The 25,596-nt window shown below is 28.7% G+C and overlaps 3 protein-coding genes across 5 annotated transcripts; 2 read left to right on the plus strand and 1 right to left on the minus strand.

Annotated features, from left to right (window-relative positions):
* The first annotated feature begins 8,103 nt into the window (after positions 1-8,103).
* Positions 8,104-9,205, plus strand: LOC119685516 (vesicle transport protein SEC20-like). Its single transcript, XM_038099815.1, has 2 exons — positions 8,104-8,282; positions 8,335-9,205. The coding sequence occupies exons 1-2, from the start codon at positions 8,202-8,204 to the stop codon at positions 8,935-8,937; spliced, it is 684 nt and encodes a 227-aa protein (XP_037955743.1). The 5' UTR covers positions 8,104-8,201; the 3' UTR covers positions 8,938-9,205.
* A 1,978-nt stretch (positions 9,206-11,183) lies between these two features.
* On the plus strand, positions 11,184-12,514 carry LOC119680997 (THO complex subunit 3-like). Its single transcript, XM_038094052.1, has 5 exons — positions 11,184-11,353; positions 11,437-11,532; positions 11,596-11,880; positions 11,935-12,088; positions 12,150-12,514. The coding sequence occupies exons 1-5, from the start codon at positions 11,255-11,257 to the stop codon at positions 12,488-12,490; spliced, it is 975 nt and encodes a 324-aa protein (XP_037949980.1). The 5' UTR covers positions 11,184-11,254; the 3' UTR covers positions 12,491-12,514.
* A 3,458-nt stretch (positions 12,515-15,972) lies between these two features.
* On the minus strand, positions 15,973-21,649 carry LOC119683928 (probable cyclin-dependent serine/threonine-protein kinase DDB_G0292550). Of its 3 annotated transcripts, none has more exons than XM_038097817.1 (10): positions 21,564-21,649; positions 21,194-21,330; positions 19,495-19,938; positions 19,352-19,432; positions 19,186-19,260; positions 19,033-19,107; positions 18,938-18,973; positions 18,083-18,856; positions 16,855-16,965; positions 15,973-16,711 (listed from the first exon to the last, which is right to left on the minus strand). In XM_038097817.1, the coding sequence occupies exons 2-10, from the start codon at positions 21,321-21,323 to the stop codon at positions 16,065-16,067; spliced, it is 2,373 nt and encodes a 790-aa protein (XP_037953745.1). In that variant the 5' UTR covers positions 21,324-21,330; positions 21,564-21,649; the 3' UTR covers positions 15,973-16,064. The 3 variants fall into 3 exon arrangements, with proteins under 3 accessions (XP_037953745.1, XP_037953746.1, XP_037953744.1); XM_038097818.1 differs by having other exon boundaries at positions 18,239-18,856; positions 19,316-19,432; XM_038097816.1 differs by having other exon boundaries at positions 19,316-19,432.
* Between the last annotated feature and the right edge of the window lie 3,947 nt (positions 21,650-25,596).

Raw genomic sequence — 25,596 nt, forward strand, 5'->3', positions numbered from 1 at the left:
CAGTTTAGTATAATTGCCGTAAAATCATAACCTGTAAAACAAAAAAAATAAAAAATTATTTTTTATTGTTATTTGAAATTTTATATATTAAAATCTATATATAAGTATTTATAGAACCGATTATGAATAGTATTAATATACAAATTGTTTTAATATACCGATGAAACTACCGGCTGCATGCTGTACTCGAAGAGCAGCTATGACCAAAAAGTATGTAGAACATATGCTAAGTTCTGAGTATAAATAGATGGCATTATCCAAATATGGGTATTATAGTAATGGAGAAGCAAAAACAAATTCAGAAATTATAAGAAATATATTAAACGGAGTTTAAAACCAGATTCTTTTATATAGAATTATCGAAACGCATGACTTATGGATGGAATTATTTCTCATTACAAAAGAGACATACTATTTTGTAGTATTTTTCTATGTTTCAATATAGTTTAACTGAAGAAAACACTCCTAATAAGATCATGTTAATTTATCTAGTATCAATTAAAAAGTAAGTTCTCATAATTCATTTACGCATATGATCAATGCTTAACTTAGTCTAAAATATATATTAAAACGAGTAACTGGATACTAACTGACAATAGAAAGGAATAGCTTATTTAAAAAGCAGTAAATAGAAAATAAATAAAATAAGGATATATAAAAAAGTGCCAGCTACAGCACTAAAAAAAAACGAAGTCAAATTTCACAAAAAAACAATTTATAAAAATCTCTAAATAAATTTAAAATAAAATTTTAAATCTAGTTCTCACCATTTAAGAGTGGGTATAGTATATATATAAAGGAGATATACCACTATTAAAAGTTTTGAGCTATAAGGGAGTCTATTTCGCAAAGTCACTAATCTTTTCATAAGAAAAAATAATGTTTGCTCTTTATTTTTTTTTTAACAAAATTATTTATATTTTTTTTTATATATTTAAAAAATATATTTATATATATATATAATGAAGATATAATATTTTTTAAAACTTAAGCAATTTTGTTTGTAAACGTAGCTCGGTTTTACTTACGTGAGTAATGAAAAAATTTATACTATTTGCAATTATAACAAAAATTGCATTGATTAAAAAACAAATAAAATAATTATTAAAATTACTATAAAAATTGATTAGGTTTTGTAATTCGGTGAACATGCGAACAACGAATGTTTCTGAATCAGCTTGTAATGGAAATACATACATATTTTAATAATAATATTACTGCAGTATATCAATTACGTATTAATATAATACACATTCATACATATATATGTTGAGATCTCTAAAAAAATTTTTAAGTTTTTTTAATTAGTAAATATTATAACATTTTGCGCAAATTATAATTGCAACACATAAGAACTGCTATAAGTCAAGGTATCGGTTCTATACACACAGATGTCAATATTTATTTACAAAGGATTGCACTCTAATTTATAGTATAATAAACATTTTTTAAAAGATTTTAAATTTTTCAATCACAACATTAACATAAATTTTTTTTAAAGTTTTTCATGATAACAAAAATTAAATAGTAGCCACACATACTTCCGACTATGCTCGTAAATCAGAGAGTAGCCAATAATAATACTCGTAAATAAATAAATTTTTATAAAAAATTTTTTTCAATTTATCAAAGAATCGGGCGACTAACAAAAGAAAGTCGAATACGACGGCCGCATAATTTAATCTAAATTTGAATTTTTTATTGAGGCAATAAATGGTTATTATTATGTTGTTAAAATATATAATATAAGTGTTAAAAAATATTTGTAGTTTGATAAAAGCGAACAATCAGTTTTCTAAAAATAATACTAATATATATTTAAAAAAAATATATACATAATAATGAAATAAGATAAGAAAAATATATGGTAAGAAATGGGAAAGATTCTTAGTGTTAATGTTTATACAATATGTAAATATTAGTCTTCTTATAAAAAGAAACTTAATAATATTAAAAATTAGTAAACGATAGAGTGATTAAGTGTAGGTAAGGCAAATCGCAGTAGACTGATCGCATGAGACTGAACTCTCAAGAAGCAGGAAGTGGAACGTCAAAAAAGAGAGAGCGAGAGGAAGAAAGAAAGAGAGATAGTAAAAGAAAGTTAGAGAGAGCGAGAGGGAGAAAGAAAGAGAGAGAGTAAAAGAAAGATAGAGAGAGTAAGAGAAAAAGAAAGAGAGTAAGAGAAAAAGAAAGGGAGACGGAGAAACAAAAAGAGAAAATGAAAGGGAGACGGAGAAACAAAAAGAGGAAAAGAAAGATAGATAGAGTAAGAGAAAAAGAAAGAGAGAGTAAGAGAAAAAGAAAGAGAGGGAGAGAAACAAGGAAACAGATAAAAAGAGAGGGGAAGAAAGAGAGAGAAAAAAAGAGCGCAAGAAAGAACGAGAGAGATAGAAAGTGAGGGATACAAAGAAAGAGAGAAAAACAAATAGAAATAAAGAAAAAACGAGAGAGAAATAAAGAAAGAGAGAGAAACAAAAAGAAAGAACGAGAAAGAGAGAAAAAAGAAAGAGAGAGAGAGAAAGAAAGAGAGAGAGAGAAAGAAAGAGAAAGAAAGAAAGAATGAGAAATAAATAAAAAAGGGAGAGAGAGAAAGAAAGAAAGAGAGAGAAAGAGAAAAAGAAAGAAAGAGAGAGAGAGAGAGAAAGAAAGAAAGACGGAGAAATAGAGAAAGAAAGAGATATAAAGAAAGAGAGATAGAGAAAGAAAGAGAAAAATAAGGAAAAAAATAAAGAGAGAGTGAGAAAAAGAAAGAGACAGCGAGAAAAAGATAGAGACAGCGACAAAAAGAGAGAGCGAGAAAAAGAAAGTAAGAGAGAGTGTGTGAAAGAGAACTTTAACGTCAGGCCACAATTTGAAAATGATAAAAACCTGTTACAACAAAACTTTCCGATATTAACGAAGTTTCTTTATCTATGCTGGGTAGCTAACTGATAACTGATTAGTATCAGTTATATAATATTAGATATATCTTCAATATTAAATTTAATGTATGTATATCATTATGATAAGTAATATAATAATATTAATATATAAAATAATTCTTGGCACCACATTTTATACTAGTGCATTTACATCACACTGTACATCTCTTCTCTCTTCTTTTTACTTGATAAAACGCGAGTTAGTGTCTAAAGCACTTTTACTCAATAGTATCTGTGATTATTACATATAATACATATAATAACGTCATAAAAAAATCATGCATTTCCCTATAACTTCCCATGACTTCTATAAAACGCAGCACTCTCTATTAGAAATTGATTTCAAGCAGCTAAGAAAAAGACAGCATTTTGGTTCTAGTTTAATATCCTAATATTATAATTTCAATTTAACACAAGTTAATGAATTTTCTATATAACAAAATAATTTTTTGGATCCATGCAGATAGTGAAGGTTGATTGTATTTATAAAAATAAATACATACAAGCGTAAACAAAGTAATTAATAGTTATTAAAAAAAGCATTTATAGATTAAATTCTTAAATTCATATTAAATAATACGATAATAAAAATTAAAAAATTAATGATAATACCCGGTTTCAAAATTAAACAGAATCATTTTTTCTATAAATTTCTTTTATCATAATGTGGGGAGATACCCTAAGCGAATGATAACGAATTCCCTAAACAAGCATTTTACAGATTATTATATACAATTATATAAAAATAAAAAATATTTAATAAAAAGAAAATAAACTATGTTAAACTATCTTAAATGTTGAGATTTGTTAATTTATTAATAATTGCAATTCATAACTAAAATATAGTTAGATATGCTCCGGCAACTGCGTTTATGGGAATATAAAAAAATTATATCAAGCCTATATTATTTCTTTAAAATTAAAAAAATAAATATTTAAATAAATATTAATAAATATTTGTTGTTAGTTGTTAGTTACTAGTGACAATATCTTTACACGGAACTCAAAAAGCATTTCTATTAACAACAGAATCTAATATTTTTTTGTGGAATTATTATATTACGTCAATTTTTATTTACCATGGTATGCGAAAACTAGGTATGAACTTATAAAATTCATGGAAACTAATATAAAATTATCGAACAAACACCTTTGATACATTTTTATTCCGTTGGTATTATGAAATACCAGATATGAAAACTAAACCATGGAAATAAATTTTTTTAAAAATTCAATTTATAAAAATGCATTATTAATATTAATGTGAACATTACACATGATAAAATTATAATTTATTATATATAAATGGAAAATTAATCCCATAATCTATTTATATATGTAATATGTTTAGTCTTTTAATAGTAATTTTTTCCGGTTTTTTACTTCTTCTTCTTGATTCTTCTTCTTGAGTAAGTGCTATTACGCACTTTTACTCTATAATGGCTGGGGGGCTAGGCTTTAACTAGGCTAAGAAATCGTATCATTTATTTGTCTATATAGAAGGTAGTTGTTTTTGTTAGAAAGCGGATCTATATAAACTGTTAAACTATTAACAGTAATAAATAAAAATTATTTTTAAATATATATTAAATATATATATTAAAAAATATATATTTTATATTTTTTGCAATGCTTGTAAGTTCGAAAAATGTGGCAGACGTGATAAAATAGAATTACATGCCAGAGACCCACAAAGTATATATGTTTATTATTACTTTAATGTAAGGAATTTTTATGTCTATATGACTTTGACTTTAATCGCTAATTAATTTAACTACGAAATATTCTAATTGTTAATATAACTTTATAATTCCGATTGCAAGAAAAATTGCATTGCGTTTATCTCAACTCAAAATTTTAATAAATATCATTATTATATTATTGTAATTAATATTATTTATTGTAATACATGTCTTTTATTGTAATAAATGTTATTTTTTGTTTTAAATGTCATTTATTGTAATTTGTGCAATTTATTGTAATAAGTGTATGTTATTGTAATAAATATTATTTATTATAACAAATTTTTTTTAATTTTATTTAAATTTTAATTTTTTAATGTAGTTGGGTTAGGTTAGGTTAGGTTGGAAGGGTCTTATTATACTAATTATCATATTTTGTAATAAAAATACTTTATTGTAATCAATATGGCATTTATTATAATAAATAACATTTATTGTAATAAATCATTTTCATTACTAGATATATCATTTATATATGTAATAACATATGCTTTGTAAAAGGCATATACTATATACTTTATAGTGCTTGAGAATCACTTTTATGTTTATGTATAATTTTTTCTTGATGATAAATAATATTTTTTCTAAGCCCAGAAGGGGGCACAATAGACCCGACGGTCGCAGTGCCACATCCCCTAACAATAATAATAATAATAAAAACTAATATTTTGTATTTTAAGATTAATACTAATCCAGTACTTTTTCCGTGGCAATTATAATAGAGAAATTGTGCATATATGAAGACCTTAAAGCATAAAATTAATTCGTGCTTTAAATACCAAAATTAGTTTCAATTAAAAATGCAACAACAACCACATTAAAAATAACAACAATAAAATAACACATAACACAACACACCCATCGAACATAATTAGTTTTGATTGACTTTTATATAAAACAAACGCACAAAAACACAACAGAAGCAAAACAACTTTGAATAAAACTAAATTTTTTAATGGCAAATTATTATGCATTTTGCTTTCGTTTTTCTATTTTACCTTTTACAAATGTTTGCTTTCACACGTAAGCAAACTGTAACTTGCGCGTTTTTCTAATACGAAATTAAACAAAATATAACACAAAACTTACAATATTGCACTTCAGAAAATTGTTAACTACCTCGTAAATAAACAATATAAAACCAAAAGTAAATAAATACAACAAAACATGAACACCGGCACTAATTCAATCAGACACGTACCAACTGTTCAGCGTCGTCGATTGTTATGAATTCAATCCCATTTGCCAGTGCAAGAATACCCAAAATATCTTATTCTCATTTGCAAAAAATTTCCCAAAACCAACAAACATTGGCTCATACAAAGGGAATTTTTTTATAATCATATACTTGCCATATTTGTATTATCACACAAACTGCATAAAACGCAATAAAAATATTATAAAGATGGATTTATATGGCAGCTGCCTTATTTTATTTGTGTATTTACATATATACAAGAGTGAAAGGGAACACTCATGCTGTTACTAAATGATCGCTGCCTTATATTGTGTAATAATAGCTGTAATTTTTTCTTTCAGAGTTGTAAAAAAGCAACATTAAATCTGGTTGAAATAGATTAGCATTACTTTTAAAGTTTTTAAATGCTTTTATTCGACAAATGTTTTTTGTTGTGCTGTGTACAATATGCAATATTAATATAGGAAACACTAAAAATTAATACATTTAAATGAATAACAAAAGAGCAGTGGTAAGCATTTTTATCTTATATATTTAAATTAATTTATTTATTTATGAATTTCAATTTATTAGAAAATGAAATTAATGGATGATTAGAATTTTGCAACATATTTCCCTCTTTGAATTTGGTTGCACTGAAACAAGACGTAAAATTTTTTGCTAGTAAACCTGAAGATTTTGAAAACATTGTTATTGCTTCACAAGTTTCCTTTCGTAAGTTGTGAGTATTTTGTTGCTACTCTGAAAAAAAATTACAGCTATTAAGATATTACATACAAAAAATTTATGTTGCGGATCACACATATATTAGACATGTATGTATGTGGCCCGTGGGCTGTGCGTGGGACAGCCCAGGTCTACATAAACTGTTGAATATATAATCAAAATTGAAAATATATTTCAAATTTATTTTTAAATTTACGCATATATATGAATTATCACACGTTATGAACGTTATCACACGTTTGGTTAGCCTTTTGCAAATAATTGGAATAGTGCACCTTGGTGATTTTTGATGAAATGGAAAAAATTCAATATCGTTGATGGCAATGTTGCGTCATCATTAACAACAATAAAATATTGGAAAGCTGAATTTAAACATAATTTTATGAATGTGTTTAATGAAGAACGTTTAATAATGACCGTTTAATTAATAATGTTACATTGATCCATTACTTCATACCTAGGGGAAACAAGACGCCAGAGAATGGGCAGAGTCTAGGGGTAGTGCTCCCAAACGCCACAAGTTCAACAATCGGCTAATAAGTTTTGGCTTTCGTATATTGGAATTCAAGTAGAATAATTTTCATAGACTATTTGGAAAAAAGAAAAACATTAACATCAGACTACTATTGCATATTATTTGATCGATTGAATGAGAAAATCCAAAAAAAACTACATTTGTGTTGAAGGAAAAAACTTTGCAGGATAGTTACTCCATCACACATCAATGAAAACCATGGCAAAACTGAACGAATTACAGTACGAATTCATTCGTGGTTCTTCACTGACTGTATTCTTCAGATTTGGCTCCCAGTGACTATAACCTGTTTCGAAACTTGAAAAGATGGCTTCAGGAATAGAGATTTGCATCAAATGATGAAGTTGATTGGCAAACTGAGGCATAATTTGGAGGGCTTGATAAATCGTATTATATAAAAGGTATCCAAATGTTGAAAGAATAATGGACTCGGTGTGTCGAGCTAAAAACGGACTATATTGAAGCATAAACTATATATTTTCCAAAAAAAATTCGTTTTTATTACTAAGGCTGAGTATTTATAAATCCATCTAGTAAATTAATATTACAATAGCTTAGTGCTTTAAGGTGCATCTACACCAATGCGAACACTTGCGAACGAACGAACATTCGCAGGTAATGTTACATATAAAAGTTTGTTCGTTTGTAAGCATTCGCTTTGCAGTTTTGCACCTTTATGTGGCAGATGTGTTGAACTATGAATATAAGGATCCAAAAAGAAGATTCGAGTCACTATTTTTCCAGTATAGAGAAATTTTAAGAAAACTAAAAGTTGTAGTCCATGGTAGAAAAATTATTATTTACCATTTTTAGGTTTTCAAGTTTAATGGTTTGGCATTATTACTAGAAATTTTGTTGCGACTCTTGTACATGTAGACTTTATCCGTTTATACACGCTTCTACATGGTCACCTTTAATTTATTAATAGTAGGCAATCTGGCAACATTTTGACTAAAGTTGGATGGTTACCTTAACATCAGCTGTCAAAACAAACCGCACAGTGATGAGTTGGTTTTGCAGAATTAGTAGCATTTGTATTTAGTTTCTTTAAAAAATTTTAGTTAAAACAAAAATAAAAGATGGACACAGATAAATTGGCATTGAATTCTATAAGACAGGATTTAATTGACAACAATTTGCAGGCGAAAGCAATTATTCAAGTAAAGTATAATCATATACACCACATACAAATGTTATTAGATTTTCGTTTAGGACATACTTACATACCGTGGATCCATATCTGAATTAGAAGCGTTCAATGAAGTTGGCAGAGCAAAATTAGCTGCTTTACGTAAAAATATACAACACCTTGATGACTGGGCACGTGATATGAGTGATCCGGATCTATCCAAAGAAGTAGACGAATATCGACAGCAATTCTCTAAAACACTGCAAGCTTTTCGTAAAGCTAACATATCAGCTATGTTGGAAATAGAAAAAGCTAATCGTGAAGAATTGATGGCTATAACAGGTGAAAGTGAACTGCGTCAACGTACTACGGCGGGTGCACGTCACAATCGTACTAGTTTAGTATCACAGGAAAATAATGTTACCGAAAAAATGCTGGCCATATCAAGACATTTGTCTGAGACAACGCAAAAAAGTGCTCACACACTTGAAACGTTGGTTGCTTCATCACAGAACGTTGAAGCCACTAGGGATGAATTACACAATACGGCAGGTACAATATCACAGTCCGGCAAGTTGTTAAAGAAATATGGACGACGAGAGTGTACAGATAAGATGTTGCTGTTCTTTGCCTTTACGCTTTTCTTAGCATGTGTGTTTTATATTGTACAAAAGAGGCTATTTTAGATTAGGCTAGGCTAGATTAGACTGAAACCGTGTATGCATAATGATAAGTGCTAAGAAAATGCCGTAACATTGATATAGATTTTAAATTAATTTTTTTACATTAACCAACTGGAATAGCAAATTTTAGTATATGCATTTATATCTTTATTTAAATATAAACTATTTTAAATAGTAAAAATTTGTTAATAAATAACCACGAATTATCTTAAATTTAAAATGTTTAGTTAAATATTTAAACATAACTTGTTAGGCCTTTAGTATAAATCTTAAACTATGCGCAAATATAAAATATTTTACTTAAATAAATTAAAACATTTTATTTATTACATTATATACGCCTTTTTAAATATATTCTTAACTTTTGCAATTGTTAAATACTATTCTTAAGAACATAAACGTAATCAATAAGGACATTTCGGCACGTTTCCAGGATTAGTAAATCCATTTGTGTTCACTAAATGACATATTTGCTTATAAGATCGTTGAGGCGTACGAGGTGCTGAGTAAGGCGCTGACTGTCGGCGATTGTATCCATTGCTGTATGATCCTTGTGTGTTGAATATGTGGTTGAATATGTTAGTTAATGGATTACACATTGTAAATATTAAATTTAAGAAAAATATAAATAGCACTAAATGTAGTTTCATTTTGCTTATTAGTTTTTAGCGACTATTTTAGTTTTGTTGTTGGTTCTTTTATATAAATTCTTTAACTAAAAACTGTTGAGAAGCATCGAACACTCAACGCTTTCACTTGATCTGATAATATTTCCGTATTAAAAATTGAGAATTTCTATCTGGCATTGAAATATTATTCGTCGAAACAACTCGGGGTCCACGGTCATTTTGATTATTTTATTTACTAACAAAGTACTGTGAAGGCCGTTGTTGCTGCCTGTTGCCATTACTCGTACTGAAGTAAATATTTTGTGATTTTATAAAATGTATGCATATAATAGACATCAAATATATGACAAATAAACGTTTTGATTTGAAAAACGGGATATGCAAAGAATTTTTTCAATGCTTTCATATCATTACACATAATTACAACTAAAAAATAATGAGTAAGGGGAAATCCATGTCTTATAAAGTTCATTATGACATTAATTAATTGAATTATAGAATACTAAAAAACAGGAAATTAAATTAATTTTATTATTTATATCTCTTTATTCAATTAAAAACGCTGTAAATTAAAAATCTTATTGAAGTCAAAATGTTAAATAAAAGGAAAAACATCAGGGTTATCTACATATAACACGGTAATATGCAAAATGATATATGTATGTCTGAACGCTTTTTTTAAATTATTTCTCGGTAAACTTTAGATCTAATATTTAAATCTAACGAAAAATTGACATAAAACTTCATAAAAAAAATGAAGTATAATTTCGTGGAATGTTTCAAGGGAAATGGATATTAGTCTTGGGGTAGAGCTGAAAAATTAAATGCTCAAAGCAGATAATTTTGTTTGTTATTTTGAAGTCTTCCTCTTTTTTTAAGATTTCCACTCATAACTTCAAATTAATAATATTTCTTAAACACTTTAAATTCAATTCAAATTTTATGCGAGACTTTATAATGATTAGAATGAGTTAATCCAAAAAAAAAATAGACTTGATGTCTCGGTAATTCGGTAATACAAAATAAAACATATATAAAACTTTTTCGATTAATTGAGTTATTGAGCACGTCTAAGCCCTTCTATAGTCTTTTATTGAGAAAATATTTGAATTTCAGTCATAACCTACAAAACTATTTTCTGTTTCTTTAATGATAGGCTATTATATTGTACAACGGATACTTATGATCTATAGATCATTTTTGAACTTGTGGTATAAGATATCAAGTTTATACTGGATTCACACAAGAATTTTGTTTGTAAGTTTAGCTGTTATTACAAAATAAATTTTTGACAGCTAAAATTGAATATAATGTGAACTATGCCTGATAAAATCGTGTGCAATTGACGGATTTCAAAAATATTTTACTTGTATGAACTTTTCATATGTTTTTATGTAATTATTTAATATTATTATCACAAATTACAAAATATTATGTTTCACAAAATATATATGATCAGAAGATTATGCAAATCATATGCAAATATGTATAATACTTTGAAATTTAGTTTTGTGTAATTTTTATAAAAATTATTTTGCAGAAAATGCAACCCTGCACACAGCTGTCAAAATGAAAATAGTACCATATGCACTTTGAGCATTTTCAAATGAAAAAGAATTTTTGTTTACCAAAGTGCCGGTTTTCCATAAAAAATATAAATTAATTTTGTAACATAATAAAAGTTGTTTAAAATGCAAACAAGTGCACAAATATCGTCGGATATAAAAGATTTGCAGTATTTCTTTAAAAGGCATAAGATCGTACGTGAGCAGAGAGCGCATTCAGCGAAGGTTAGTAAAATTTTCTAATTTAACATTTTTTATTAATATTTTTAGGGTATTAAAATTATATTGAAATTTAAAAATTATGATAGGTGCATTCAGTTGGTTGGAGCTGTGAAGGACGTCGTTTAGCTTCAGGTTCATTTGATAAAACTGTTGTTGTGTACACATTAGACAGAGATCGCTTGGTTGGTTTAATAAAAAAAAAATAATTAAATATTACATATAAAAATAATTTTTTTATATATTAGGCAAAAGATACCACTTTACGTGGTCATACAGCATCTGTAGATCAGCTGTGTTGGCACGCACATCATCCAGATTTGTTAAGTACAGCTAGTGGTGATAAGTCTGTACGCATATGGGACGCTAGAGCTGGAAGGTGTTCTGCTGTTGTGAATACAAAAGGTGAAAATATTAATATAACTTGGTCACCAGATGGCAAAACAATAGCTGTTGGTAATAAGGATGATTTAGTGACATTTATCGATGCACGTACAAATAAAATAAAAGTCGAGAAACAATTTAACTTTGAGGCATTTTAAATACAAATCTATTCTATGTGTTTTTGTTAATTTATATAATTTTAGGTTAATGAAATCGCTTGGAATAAAAACAATAATTTGTTCTTTTTAACTAGTGGTACAGGTAGTGTACACGTTTTGAGTTATCCTAATTTAGAATCAATGGAAGTACTTCGAGGACACCCTGCGACATGCATATGCATTGAATTTGATCCCACTGGTATGTTTATATGAATTTTTCATTTATTTATTTATTTAATATATGCTCATATGTGTTTTAGGCAAATATTTTGCTGTTGGATCTGCTGATTCTTTGGTTTCTGTTTGGAATGCGAACGAATTGTCATGTCAACATGTAATCGAACGTTTGGAATGGCCTGTACGCACTATTTCTTTCAGTCATGATGGCAAATTAATAGCTTCTGGTAGTGAAGATTTGTTTATTGATATTGCATATGCTACAACGGGTGAGAAAGTAACAAAAGTACCGGTAGATGCATCAACATTTACTGTAGCTTGGAATCCGAAAAAATACTTACTAGCTTATGCTTGTGATGATAAAGATAATAATGATCGACGACGTGAGGCAGGGAATTTAAAAGTATACGGGTTTGAAAATTAAATTTTTTAAAACCAGTTAAAATGAAACGAAAACGTTCTATATTGAATATTTATTATTATGTTATAATGATGTGAGCGATAAGATAATACTATAATATTAAATACGTATATTATTTCGTAAAATAAGTTTTCATTCACATTAAATAAATATTGTTAATGTAAAGAACTGCAAAACGAAATAATTTGTAATTCTTTAAAGAATACAAAGTATCTGTTTTATCTTTTAGTCATTTGCATGTCGCTAACTTCGCTTTATATGATAACACATTAACAGTAAGAATTTTTTTTAATAGTAATACTAATAGTTTTTATTCAAAACAATATGACAAAAATTCTTTAAATTCAAAATAGATATATTTCATGCTTAAGCTATTTTTGTGTGAATAAAAGTACAACAATAGCTGTAGGCCGTCTGTCGGTAAAAAACATACATATACGCTAACTTATTAATTGTAGAAGGATCAGGAGGAGAAAACTTTTATTTTTTAAACATATCTTCTCGAAACAATGTCACTATTTACGTAAAATTATGTATTTACATATTATTATTACCGATATATGAATGCTTTATATTTCTAAAATAAAAAATTCATGAAAAATATACTCACGCTGTTTTGAAAAGTAACCACATATAAGGATAAAAAACTTGGACTATAGCACAGGATGGAGAGAGTGAAGTGTTATAAAGTAGGAATAAGAAAAGAGATGGGTACTTACGTTAAACCTGTTATATGGGATCCAAATAATATCATCCCAATAGAAAGGAAACATTAATCCATGGGATTCAAATCCGTGTGTATTTGGACATGCATTCAGACGGTCGGTGTCATTGGATTACAGATGTATTTATGTGTGGCAAGTAAATGTTTAGTACGTGGCTATATTCAGATGTTAATTGCGGTAGTGTAGTTCATTTTGTAAGTCTTTTTGTGGATGTCTTTCAACTCTATCTAAGAAGATATTACAATAAACTGTTGTTGGTATTGGATTGGTAAAAATACTATATGTTGTTTATTGTTATAAGCACAATTTCACTATTTGAGCAATCAAAATTCTTTAGCAAAATTAATAAAAATAATACGAAATAAGAATAAATTCACAATATATAACACTTACCTTGATTAAAGTACCAAGTAAACTTCGTTTTCCTCCATTGACAAATGGAGTAAACTTTATCCAACTAGAGTAAAATCTTCAGCAGTGAAGTGCTGAACATGCGTTACAAAAGTTCAAAAGCATTTGAACTGTAAATTATTGCAAGCAATTGTCAAGTGATGCAATTGCTCCACTCCATGATCTCAGGTGCCACTTTTTACATTTTCAAAATTGTAGTTGCGAAACATAAACTTAAATCTGAAAACTTAAATTTATCATGCTCCAAGAAGCGTCACCTGCGGGCAGAAAGCGTACATCAACAAAGTCGGAAAAACTATTTGAGTTGCACTTTGGGTATTAGTTTCCGTCGCTTGCTTTCTTGGATGTGCATATTATTGCCTTGTAGGTGTCTATTTTTTATTTTGTTTTCCATTTCAATTGAAAATGGAAAATTCAAACTGCATTTAAACGAAAACTTTTTACATTGATAAAACCAAAAGAAAAGAAAAATAGACAAACCTAAGGACGGCAGCTTGAGAAAAAGTTTAGTTTACGTCTTTAAATAGAATTTCTGATGTACGTAGAAAGGTATTGCTGAACTTTGCTCTCTAATAGGCACTTTTTCCATTTGAAGATTAAACTAATACGCAATTTATGACATAAAAAATGTAAGGGAATTTTGAATTGTTATTTATTTTGTAATCTCTGCAAATGAAGAAATGAAAAACAATAATAATCTGTTAAAAAAATCAGTATAAAATGAAAGGACATTATATATGTAGTAGAGTGTTGTGTAAAAAACGTGCTATTAAATATTTTTAGCTGAGAACAGGTGGCTTATATAAAATTAATAGTTTTTGTATACAGTATTCTTCGCCTTTACTAAAGTTATTCAGAAAGTATTAGTGGATATTCAGTATTCACTCTATATCCCTAACATTATACCATATATCTATTTAATCGTCCAATTATGCATACAAACACCATCTAATTGATCTGAAGTTCTCTATTTCTGTCACTTAAAAGGGAATGTTGCAAAATCTTGGTACGTGATAGTTCAGTATCTTCAATAGTTTATGCTAACTCCATTTGCCGTTCTCTTTCTTTTATTTCACTTCACACCCAATTAGTCCATTCATTTCTAATCTAAATCGCTCACGTTTAAATAATATCGTAGTCCAAATGTTGTACCCACGTAATTGGTAGGACCCTTCGGCGAATTGGAAGAATATATATTTTATATTAGGAATTTACATAAACCTAGTTTCTTTTTATTTTATTAAAAAAAATGAATATTAACCAAGTTCCTTAGGTTGTGCAATTCTCACGCGATTCTCAAATGTGATCCAAATATAGCTGTAACTATATGGGTTTGTGGAAACTGAAGAATTATATAGATTGAAATATATAAAATTATATTACATTAAATTACCGAAAAGTATGATGTTTCCAATTGCAATAACAATAGAGACATAAGTTTGCTTCTCATTTTAAGTAAAGTCTTTACATCGATTAGACTGGCTTGGATTTTTTTGAATGGTGCAGAAAGTGCACTGCAGAATCAACCATTAACCTATCCAGAATATTTGCAATACGCTAATGTCGTATTCCAGCATTAAAGGTTGCCTAAGTTAATTCTACTTTAAGTTTCAAGAAACATGCTTATCAATTAGTAAAGAAAAATGTATGATCATGAGTAGCTAATATAGGGTTCCAATACCTTCTTCCATTCCAAACAAAAAATTTTAGAAATATGAAATGAAAAAAAAAGCATAAGAAGATTGTTTCTTTTGGAATCAATAAGGTTAGAAGTGCTTTTATCGATTTACAGAGTTAGGTAACTACAGTCACTTCTATTTTATGGAAAGTTGAAATGGAAGAGTACTATTGCAACTCAGATAAAATTAAAATTTAAAAAAGCAATGTCCTCGTAGAATCTTTCTTATTTAATGGATTTAAAACCACTCTCATATACACTCAAAATACAGCAATATTGTTAAGGTGAATCCCGCAAGGTGATAGGTGCTCCGGAACACACTTGAGGTTAAAGAGTGGAATGCAAATTAAAAAATTATATTAATTCATGGAACGAATGTTGCTTTTTCTCATAACAGAATAAGATTTCAGCTAATGTTTTACGATTTATTGAGAACAGGCAGGACCACAGACACACAGGATATCGTTTTACGTAGTAGAGTTCACCGAGGCCTTAGATAGAAAGTGATGTGGATTTTTATACAAAAATTTAGAAATAGATTTTTTAATTAAAATGTAATACTACTAATTTAACAGTAATATTAATTCACAAGTTAATTGTATATAACGTAGATATTCTAAACATATCAGTTAAAACATATCGCTTTAATCTATTTGAACTTTTTATTCTGATAGTTAACAAAGTTTTGTGATTGTATAGGAAAAATTATTGAATTAAATTAATTAATGAGAAATTAATATTCAAAATTAATTGTTTAAATTATTTAATGCTCTTTTAATACTTTTTTTTTAGTTGGTAATTCAGATTCCAGTGAGTTATTGGACCGTTTACGTTTATTTGCACAGAGTTTACGTTGCATAATATAGGAGGTCTTTAGTAAATCCTTATAAATTGTAGTCTTCAATTCCTCAATCATCGTATTACCGATGGTTTCAAATATGGATTGATATTTTCTTAGAGTGTTATGGAATAAACAATTTTCTTGTAGCGATAAACGTTTGTTTAAATCTAGAAACAGTTTATCTATTCCTTTTTTCCAGCAACCGTCGATCTTATTTAAACTAAATAAGAATTCTAGGTAATTACATTCAGCATTTTGATGATCATTGCCTTTCTTTCCCTTTCGGTGTTGTTTATTTTTGCGAGATTTTCGCTCATACTTTATATCATTTTTTAATAATTTTATTAAACGTTTTCTACTTAAATGCCTTGAATTCCTATTGAATTCATTTAATTTGATCATTGTAAGTGGATCTTCTAATTGCTTTCTCCTGAAATCCACTTCAATTTTGTCATCTAATTGTGGTTGTGCAGCCGTTATTGACTTAGAATACCTTCTTAAATCCATATCTCTTTGAGAAGAAATGTTATCAGTAATTGATTTTAATTTAAGCTCCTCAGGTTGAGGTTCTATAGGAAAAGAAAATGCATCATTGATTTTATGATTCTAAATTTATACTCTATTCTATTTTTGTTTATATTGGCTAAAAAGATTTAATTAAAATTGTAAACATACTCGTCTTAGTATATAAATACAATTATTATGTACTTACCTGTGAAGTGTTCTTGTATTGCAAGTGATTCGTCAGGTTTAGGAAAAGTATTACTCACATCGGCTAAGATTCGTTTACCACAGTCTGCATCAGAGCGCTGGTCGATATTAACTAAAATATATATATCAAATGAACGATTAAAAGAGAACGATATACAATTTATTATATGAATTGTACCAAGTCAGAACAGAACACTACACAGTATAATCAAAGTCTAGTTTCTAGTCTAGTTTAAAACAAATCGTGATTATATTTTATATTAGGTCTGTTCCACTAACTACTCGTAGTGAAACTCAAGTAAAACACAAGTAAAGTACAAACTGAGAGCGTAACACAAATAAAGTGTCAAAGTACGCTCATTACACAGATCTTCTTGGAACAGCCTTGTGTAAAGTCTGCTGAGAACACGAGTGCCGCGCAAATAAACACTACAAAAATTCAAATTAAAACCAAATCAGCTGTTTTATATATCAACACAAATTTAACTTGAAATAAAAAGTACGAGTAAAGTCTGTGTAGCATTTTCAAATTTCGACAGGGATGTTACGCTCTCTCAGATGTTTTCATTTATTCGAAAATTTGCTGGTGGAATGCGCTTGTATATTCACAGTGTTAATCAAAGTTACTACGAGTAGCTAGTGGAACAGACCTATTATAAATTTTTTCTTAACGTTTTGATTCATTTTAACTGTTATATGGACTAACACATAGTTGAAGTTAGTAAATCCCAACCTATTTTACCTACAATATTATGGTGAAATATACCTATACTATGGAAAAGCTACTAAATTTTGGCAGCATGTTATACAGTGGACAATGGTTAATGTCTTCATGATGCAAAGCTTGTTTTTGAACTTTGTATGAATGGCAAATAGCTTGGTCTTAACAGTTTTGTGTATGCCTAACATAGTAGTCGTTCTCGAATTTATGACTAATTATACTTCGAATCCTTTATATATGCCACAAAATGGTAGCTGTGATCTGGTTAAAAGTTATGCGACAAGTAGCCTCTGATCTGGTATAGGTCCAGAAAGTTCTACTCTTTTATATTTTTTATGTAAAAGAAAAGTACCAGGGAACTAAAACGTACAAAGGCAGTCAAAAATAACGTTAATCTCTAATGCTAACTATAACTGTTAAGCAATATATTGATTGATTTTTATTCAACATGTTAATTATTGAATAAGAATGATCAGTACTTAACATATATAAATAAATTGTTACTTGCCGATTTTTTCTTTTGTTGGAGGTTTAAGTCTTTTAATAATAACCTTTACAACGTTCTTGTCACAAGTTTGAGGTATACAAATATTGACTTTATCACTACTGTTATTAATGTTGCGAATATCGCTACAAAGTTTTGGTATTTGAATATTATCTTCACCTGTATTATCAATAACGTTGTTGGCGTTATTAGATTGTGCTGTTTTAATATCATCTCCATCACTACTATCAGTTATCCTGTTCTTGTTATTAGGATGTGCTATTTCTATATCATCTTCATCACTACTAGCATGTATATTGCAATCGTTAAATTGAGGTTGTAGTACTTTAGAATGATCTTCATCACTACTAACATTATTGTTGCTGTCGTCACTATTATGTTCTAACATTTCCAAATTATCTTCATCACTATTATTATTGTTGCTGTTATCGTCACTACTAGGTTGTAGTATTTCAAAATAATCTTCATCACTACTATCATTACTGCTGCTGTCGTCACTACTACGTTGTAATGTTTCAGATTGACCTTCATGACTACTATCATTATTGCTGCTATTGTCATTACTACGTTGTAGTACTTCAATATCATTTTGATCACCATCACCATCATCATTAATTTTGCTATTGTTATTCGAATGTGTTATTTTAACACCTTCTTCAGCACTCCCATCCAATTTTTTTGTATCATCACTACTAATTGAACTTAAATAAATTTCATTACTATCCATATCCACATCGATATTGACTGTTTCTATAGCATTAACAATGTGGTCTCTTTCTAAATTTCAGAGAGGATCATTCGAAACAAATAGTTGAATATATTTATGAAGTTTTTGAAATAATAAAAATATATAATTACCATTACTATTTTTGCTATTATCGTCATCACAATTATCTTAAATTGATAAAGATTTTAATTAGGTAAAATTTACTGAGAAACAAATAATCTATTACCACGAAGACTAAAATCTGTGTCATCCATTAAGCCATTTTTATCATGAGATTGTTCCAAATTGTCTTTCGTAGGTACTAAATACATAATTATGTAGAAAGTAAGATAAAGACTTTAATTAGGTAAAATTTACTGAGAAACAAATAATCTATTACCACGAATATTAAAATCGGTATCATCCATTAAGCCATTTTTATCATGAGATTGTTCCAGATTGTCTTCCGTAGGTACTAAATACATAATTATGTAGAAAGTAAAATAAAGAAGTTAAAAGTTAAATAATACCATTAAGAGGCTTCACTTCCGTGTTAACTTTATTACCAATGTCCAAGCAAACTTCCGCATTCATTAATTTGTGATCATTTTTAATTTTAATGGATTCGTCACAATTGTCAGAAAACTCTGTCAAACAGGTTTTAAATTTAATTTTTTTTTGACTTCAAATTCCAATATATATGAATTACCATTATTTTCCATTCGATCAAATTCTTTAAGAGCATTATTTCTTTTAGATATTTCGATATGTTCGTTGGGTGTCAGCTCATCCATTCGATCTAAATCTTTAAAAGTATTCTTTTTATCACGTGTTTCAATGTGATCGCCTAAAATATGTTGTTCCACAAGATTTAAATCTACAATTAAATCATTTTTATTAGCTTTTTCTCTGTGATTGTTGGATGTATCTTCATCAATTTGATCCAAGTCTTCAATTGCATCCATTCCATTCGATCTTTCAATGTGATTGTTGAAAATTATTTCTTCCATAAGATCTAATTCTTCAATAACTTCCTTTCGAGTAGGTGTATCGATACGATTGTTTGATGTAAAATCATCCATTAGACCTAGTTCTTGAAGTGCATTGATTTGATTAGGTATTTCGATGCAATTGTTAGAAGTAGGTTCCACATCTGTGTAAAGAGAATATATATTAATTGTTAAACATTGAAAAAAATATCTTGCTTAAAATTAATTAGAAAAAAAATCTCTACATTTTTATCATTTTCTATACCTGACTAAAAAATTTTTCAGAATGTAGTCTGAAATTCATTCTTACATATGCATTGAAGAGTTGCTTCTGATCAGGAGCTTATATAGAGTCGCATTTAAGAGAAGGTTTTGAGAACTCATTTAAAGTTCCTACGCAAATAATTAATTAATTAATTAATTAATTGAAAAAGTTGCATTATGTCTAGCCTAAAATAGTGTAAAATATTTTAGGAGGCTTTGAACCTTAAAATAACCACGTTATGTACTCCACTGATTAGGTTTTGATATTCAAATCGTATTCGTCTCTGAAATGTTTGTTTTCAGTGCTTATCTGAATATTAGTATTTATCAAGATCAGATTTTTATTGCACATCCAGTTGTTTTAAGTACTGGAATCAGTGGTATTTTTTTTTAAGACTCTGATAATACCAAATATTGTTTATATCATTATACAGCATAACATTTCTTACTGAGTTTTACACATATAGGTACTACATGTAGTCCATATCAGAGGAACAACTAATATATGTAATTTGTTTTATTCCACGATATCCTGTATGTTTGGTTTTATCAGCATAACAATACTTTGTGTTATATATTTGGGAAGAATAACGGAATATAAAAACTTTTCATATTGTATCTCTAGAATCCTTTTATGGTTCATATGAAGTAAGGTAGTAAGGTAAGGTAGGTGGAAAGAAAGCCCACTTGAGCTTAAATAATGGCCCGGTGTAGTACCACAAGAATAACGTTAATTTGTACATAGACTAAAAGATCGATGTATGAAAAAGACAACGACACCTCCATTAGATAAACGTAAATCAACTTGGTCAGAAAATGGGCCTCGAAAATTTTTGATCCTATAGCTAAAAATGGGCACATGAGGTGGAAGCACAGTTTCCTTCTCATCATAGGAACCACAAAAGTCATTATAGGGTAGACCCTATCTTATGACATGCCTCCCTAATATGGAGTGGGATATTATTATTAATACTACTAATATTAAAGTAGTTAAAAATATTCAAATATAGTCCTGATTATAAAATTCCTTGATTCGTTGGAAGAAATAATGAAACGTGAATTTTATACTAGAAATTGTTTTCAATATAGACAAGTAATAGAAAAACATTTTTGCCTTTATTGCATACAACGTCACTATAAAAATTAAAAACTTACCTTTGGGTTCGGTCTCTGCTTGGTTAGCAGATGCAATTTTGTTCATATCGCCAATATGTTCTGGAACAGTTTCCTTCTTAGAATTTTCAATCTTACTTTCAGGAATAAATTCACTAATCTTGGCATCCATATTGTAGCTTTGAAATTAATATATATTAAGATTTATTTTTAAATTAAACTATTCAAATTAATCACAATTTCTAGTAGAATAAAAATTACAATGAAAAGAAATTTACAAAAATTTAAAAACTAATAATTGATGTAAGAAAATTGACAGATAAATTCATTAACTGTCAAATGGAACAAAATATTTTTTTTTATTGAAACGTGCTAGACTTTGATAATTCTGATTTATAAATAATTAACTTACTTAGTAATCCAATTTTTTTTACAGAGTAGTTCTATCTAGCCAATAGAAAAAAACATGCTTATTGGAAGTAAAAAAAAAGTCGTCCTGTAGATGGTAATAATTAAAATTATTATTACACAATACAATAATTAAATATATATATATTTACACTTACTAAGTATGTAGTGGAAACATACTTTTAATTTGTTTAAAATTGTTAGGTTATAAAAAAAATATTACAAAAAATATGCTGCCCAACCCCGCCCTAACAAACCTCAAGTCCACTTCAGGATCCACAGGAAGATATACTGACTTACGGTTCGATATCAGTTAAACGATAATTAAACTATATGAATTCTAGTAGGGTTAAAGCTTAGTGAGGGGCAGGGATAAGCCAAGAAACCACAACAACAACAACAAAAGAATTTTTATAACTAATTAAGTGCAATACTCAACTTTTCAAACAGCCCTCGCTTGTTAATTATATCAATACCTCAATTTATTGTATTTGACAATTTTTAAGTAGGGTGAGATATTTAATTAACTACTATATATAAAAGTTTCTTAAAAGACCAAACGTATAGAATATCTCCTAATTAATGAGTTTGAATAAGTTTTATAGCCACTTCAGACTATGCCTGGTTTCCTTAATAATTTAATTTCTTACCATCCAATCCAATCACGCTATCATGTCAACACAAAATTGTAGTTCATTTAATATGTGAGTATATATTTCAAATCTGTATTAAGTCATATCCTAAGGATATGTTTCTTTTACCACGCAGAGTAAAGTAAAGTATCACAGAGTACATACTGTATATGTTGCATGTCATAAATGCACATCAATCAGCATCAGTGTCGTCAACAGAATCCGTATCAGCAACAACCGTAACAGCAGTAGTAACAGCGGTAGAGCAGCAGCAATAGCCTTTCTGCGTGTAAATGTGCGTTTTATGTTTTTCTAACAGTACAACCAATACATGAAAAGTGTCGCTGATTGTGGTTGCGGCAACTGTTGCTGTATGCTCAGGAAATGAATCTTTTGCTTCCTCCTGTTTGGCATCCGCCATAAATTTTCCTCACTTGTTTTTAATATAAAATTGATTTTTCTTCAGACACGCAATTTTACGTTGAACGAAAGTTATTATATGTACTCGTATTCTCCTGATGAGTACATTGCCGCCAGGTTGTCATTGTTATTAACGGTAAATGTTTTGATAACATTTTTTAACCTCTTCAGGCAAATTTATTTTCAAAAATTTCATTGAGCTTTATTATTATAATGTATACTAACAATTTGGTTGATTGACATATATATCGCATCAAGATTTTGTGGCAAGAGCGAGAGGAGCTCCCCGAAAATGTTGGATTGATGGGAGTGAAAATTGCTTTACAGAGATGATTATCGAATAGTCTAGAAAGCAATATCAAAATAAACTTAAGCTTACCTAGGGCTGTAATGGTTGGATTTCTAATTCCTGTAATTGAAAAATTAATTAAAAATTAAATCTTTTTAAAATTACATTAAATGTTAAGAAATTTTTATAAAATCTTCGATACTATTTTTGTAGTTATTGCCGATATTACACATTATAAAAATATATCTTTTTGACTTTGAGTAGTTTGACGTTAGATGATATGATTGACATGATTAAAATTACTGCAAGATACTTGCTAATTTGTTGATAATTCATCGATATTTGGATTTTATTTGAATTTTTTAACTTGTCGTTGAAAAATGTATTAATATTTTTCGTAGTATATACGCGTTCGAACTATATGTCTAAGCATTTTTCCAATCTTCTTAAGACACCTTCAAAACATGATTTTTAAATGCAACGCTGACAAAAAACGTTGTCCACGCAATTTATTCTTGACGTTCGATCACAAGAAGAGATCATTGAGTGCTAAGTAAGGAATGTATGGCGGATGACACATCAATTCGATTTATTTAATTTTCAAATAGTCGGTTTTTTGATGAGATGTGTGAGCACACGCATTGTCTTGACGGAAAATGATTCGAAGCCGGTTGTTTATATTCCGTATTTCACTTTAGATTTATGGTAAACAAATGATTGTATCTTCTTCTTCTAGATGCCTTGTCCGCTTCGAACGTTGGATAACATGATTGCTTTTTAACTTTATCTACAGCTGCTCGAAAAAGCGATCTTGTACTTTTATTAAACCATTGACGTAAATTCTTCAGCCATGATATTTTTCGTCTCTCAGGGCTCCGTCTACCTTTAATTCTGCCTTCAATGATTGATTTCAGTAGTCCGTCGATGCCTCAGAATATGAACAAAAAAAACTCCAACTTATGGCGTTTTACTGTGTCTAAAATTTCTAAAATTTGTAATTTTTTCTTTCCAGTTTATTTTCAGCATACGTCGATAGCACCATATTTCAAAAGCCTCGAACTTATTCATTGATGCAACAGACAGCGTCCAGGCGTTTGTCCCGTAGAGGAGTATAGTGAATAAAAAATATGGAATGATTGTATACTATTCGGAATTGACCGTTTTACGTTCTTGTAATGGTACTCGTATAGTTGCCAGAAGACCAGTTTTCCCGAAAAAACAAGCGATCATTTGTTTCGAAGTGCTTGATTATGCGATTTGTCATAACTGACTTTTTCTATGAGGTGGAGTATATTGGAGTTTCGAAAGTGAGGTGTATGTTGAAAAGTTATCAATAATTTCCGCAAAAAAGGGTCTAGTACCGCAATATATCTGTTTGCATACATTTGAATGATATTATATTTCTCTATCTCTCAAACAAAGCTTCAATGTACATTGAAAGCAATTTTTCATTTAACGTGACCATGACTGCCTGTATAACATCGTCCTGGCGTCATTGATGCTGCTTCCTAGGAAAATGTCCTTTCCAAAAGTTTATTTCTATGTATAATTCCAAACATTTTGTATTTAAATTTTTTTTTAAAGTGATTATAAATCAAACTTTGTTCCAATTGCTTAAGTAACTATAAAAGATAACTATAAGCATATAGTGTATAGGTATGTTGAAAGACTTAAGCACATTTTCTCTATTATAGACTCAAGGGTAAGCAAAAAGCTAGTAAAATTTTTTATTTGATTAAACTTTAATGGTTATTTGATATCAATTCGATATGTAAATTCCAATTTTCTACTTTCTAATAAAAATTTGATCCACTCCTACAATGCATTGTGCGGGCGTGGTTATAAGTACTCAGCTGCACTTACTTTGTTAAACACATTAACTTTGTTATATTGTTAGCTCAAGATGTGCAGCAGGTTGCACATATGTTAAGCTGAAGTTTTATGCTTTACTTTATTGCATTTTCAACTGCTGTAATAATATTGCACATAAAAGGTCTGTGCTATAGTCTCTGTATGCCTAGGTTTTGTTATGGCTCATCAAGTATTACAGAGCAAAAGGCAACGATTAACAAGTACAATAACAACAACAACATTTTATTGCCTCATTGGGTAGCAAAATTTTTAATGTATCCGCAGTTAAGTGGGTGAAAAGTAATATAAGCTCTATTTAAATATATAATATGATATAATAAAAAAAAAACGTAAAGCAACTGTGACGTATTTTCAGTAGTGCAATTAATTAAAAATTAATTTCACTTAGTTTTAGCCGGAATAAATATATTTCATAAACTCCTTCACATTTTTCTATTTTTCATTGACAGCATATTTTTTCATTAAACTAATTGCAATAATTTCAAAATTGTGTTAACATCCATTGAAAGAATTTAATGTATTACTTAAAAATCATTAATTTATTTAGAGATTTGTTATATACATACATAAATAATAAATATAGTAAATATGTATTCCATTAAATGTAGTTGAAAGTGGACCACACTTCAAATGGCTGCGTTGCACACTCCTAAGTTAACACTATATCATCCAGCGTTGCTATAAGAGATAAGTGGCATTGCATTAAATTGAAAAAGTGCTGCAGTAAAGCAGAACAAACTCTTCTTCTTGCATTGTAAACAATCTTTTAACCACAGTTGCGAATGTCGAGAAAATTGCTTGCTACTTTGGCAAGTTCTGTTGTC

This window comes from Teleopsis dalmanni, chromosome 2 (genome assembly GCF_002237135.1).
Source record: "Teleopsis dalmanni isolate 2A chromosome 2, ASM223713v2, whole genome shotgun sequence".
NCBI lineage: Eukaryota > Metazoa > Arthropoda > Insecta > Diptera > Diopsidae > Teleopsis > Teleopsis dalmanni.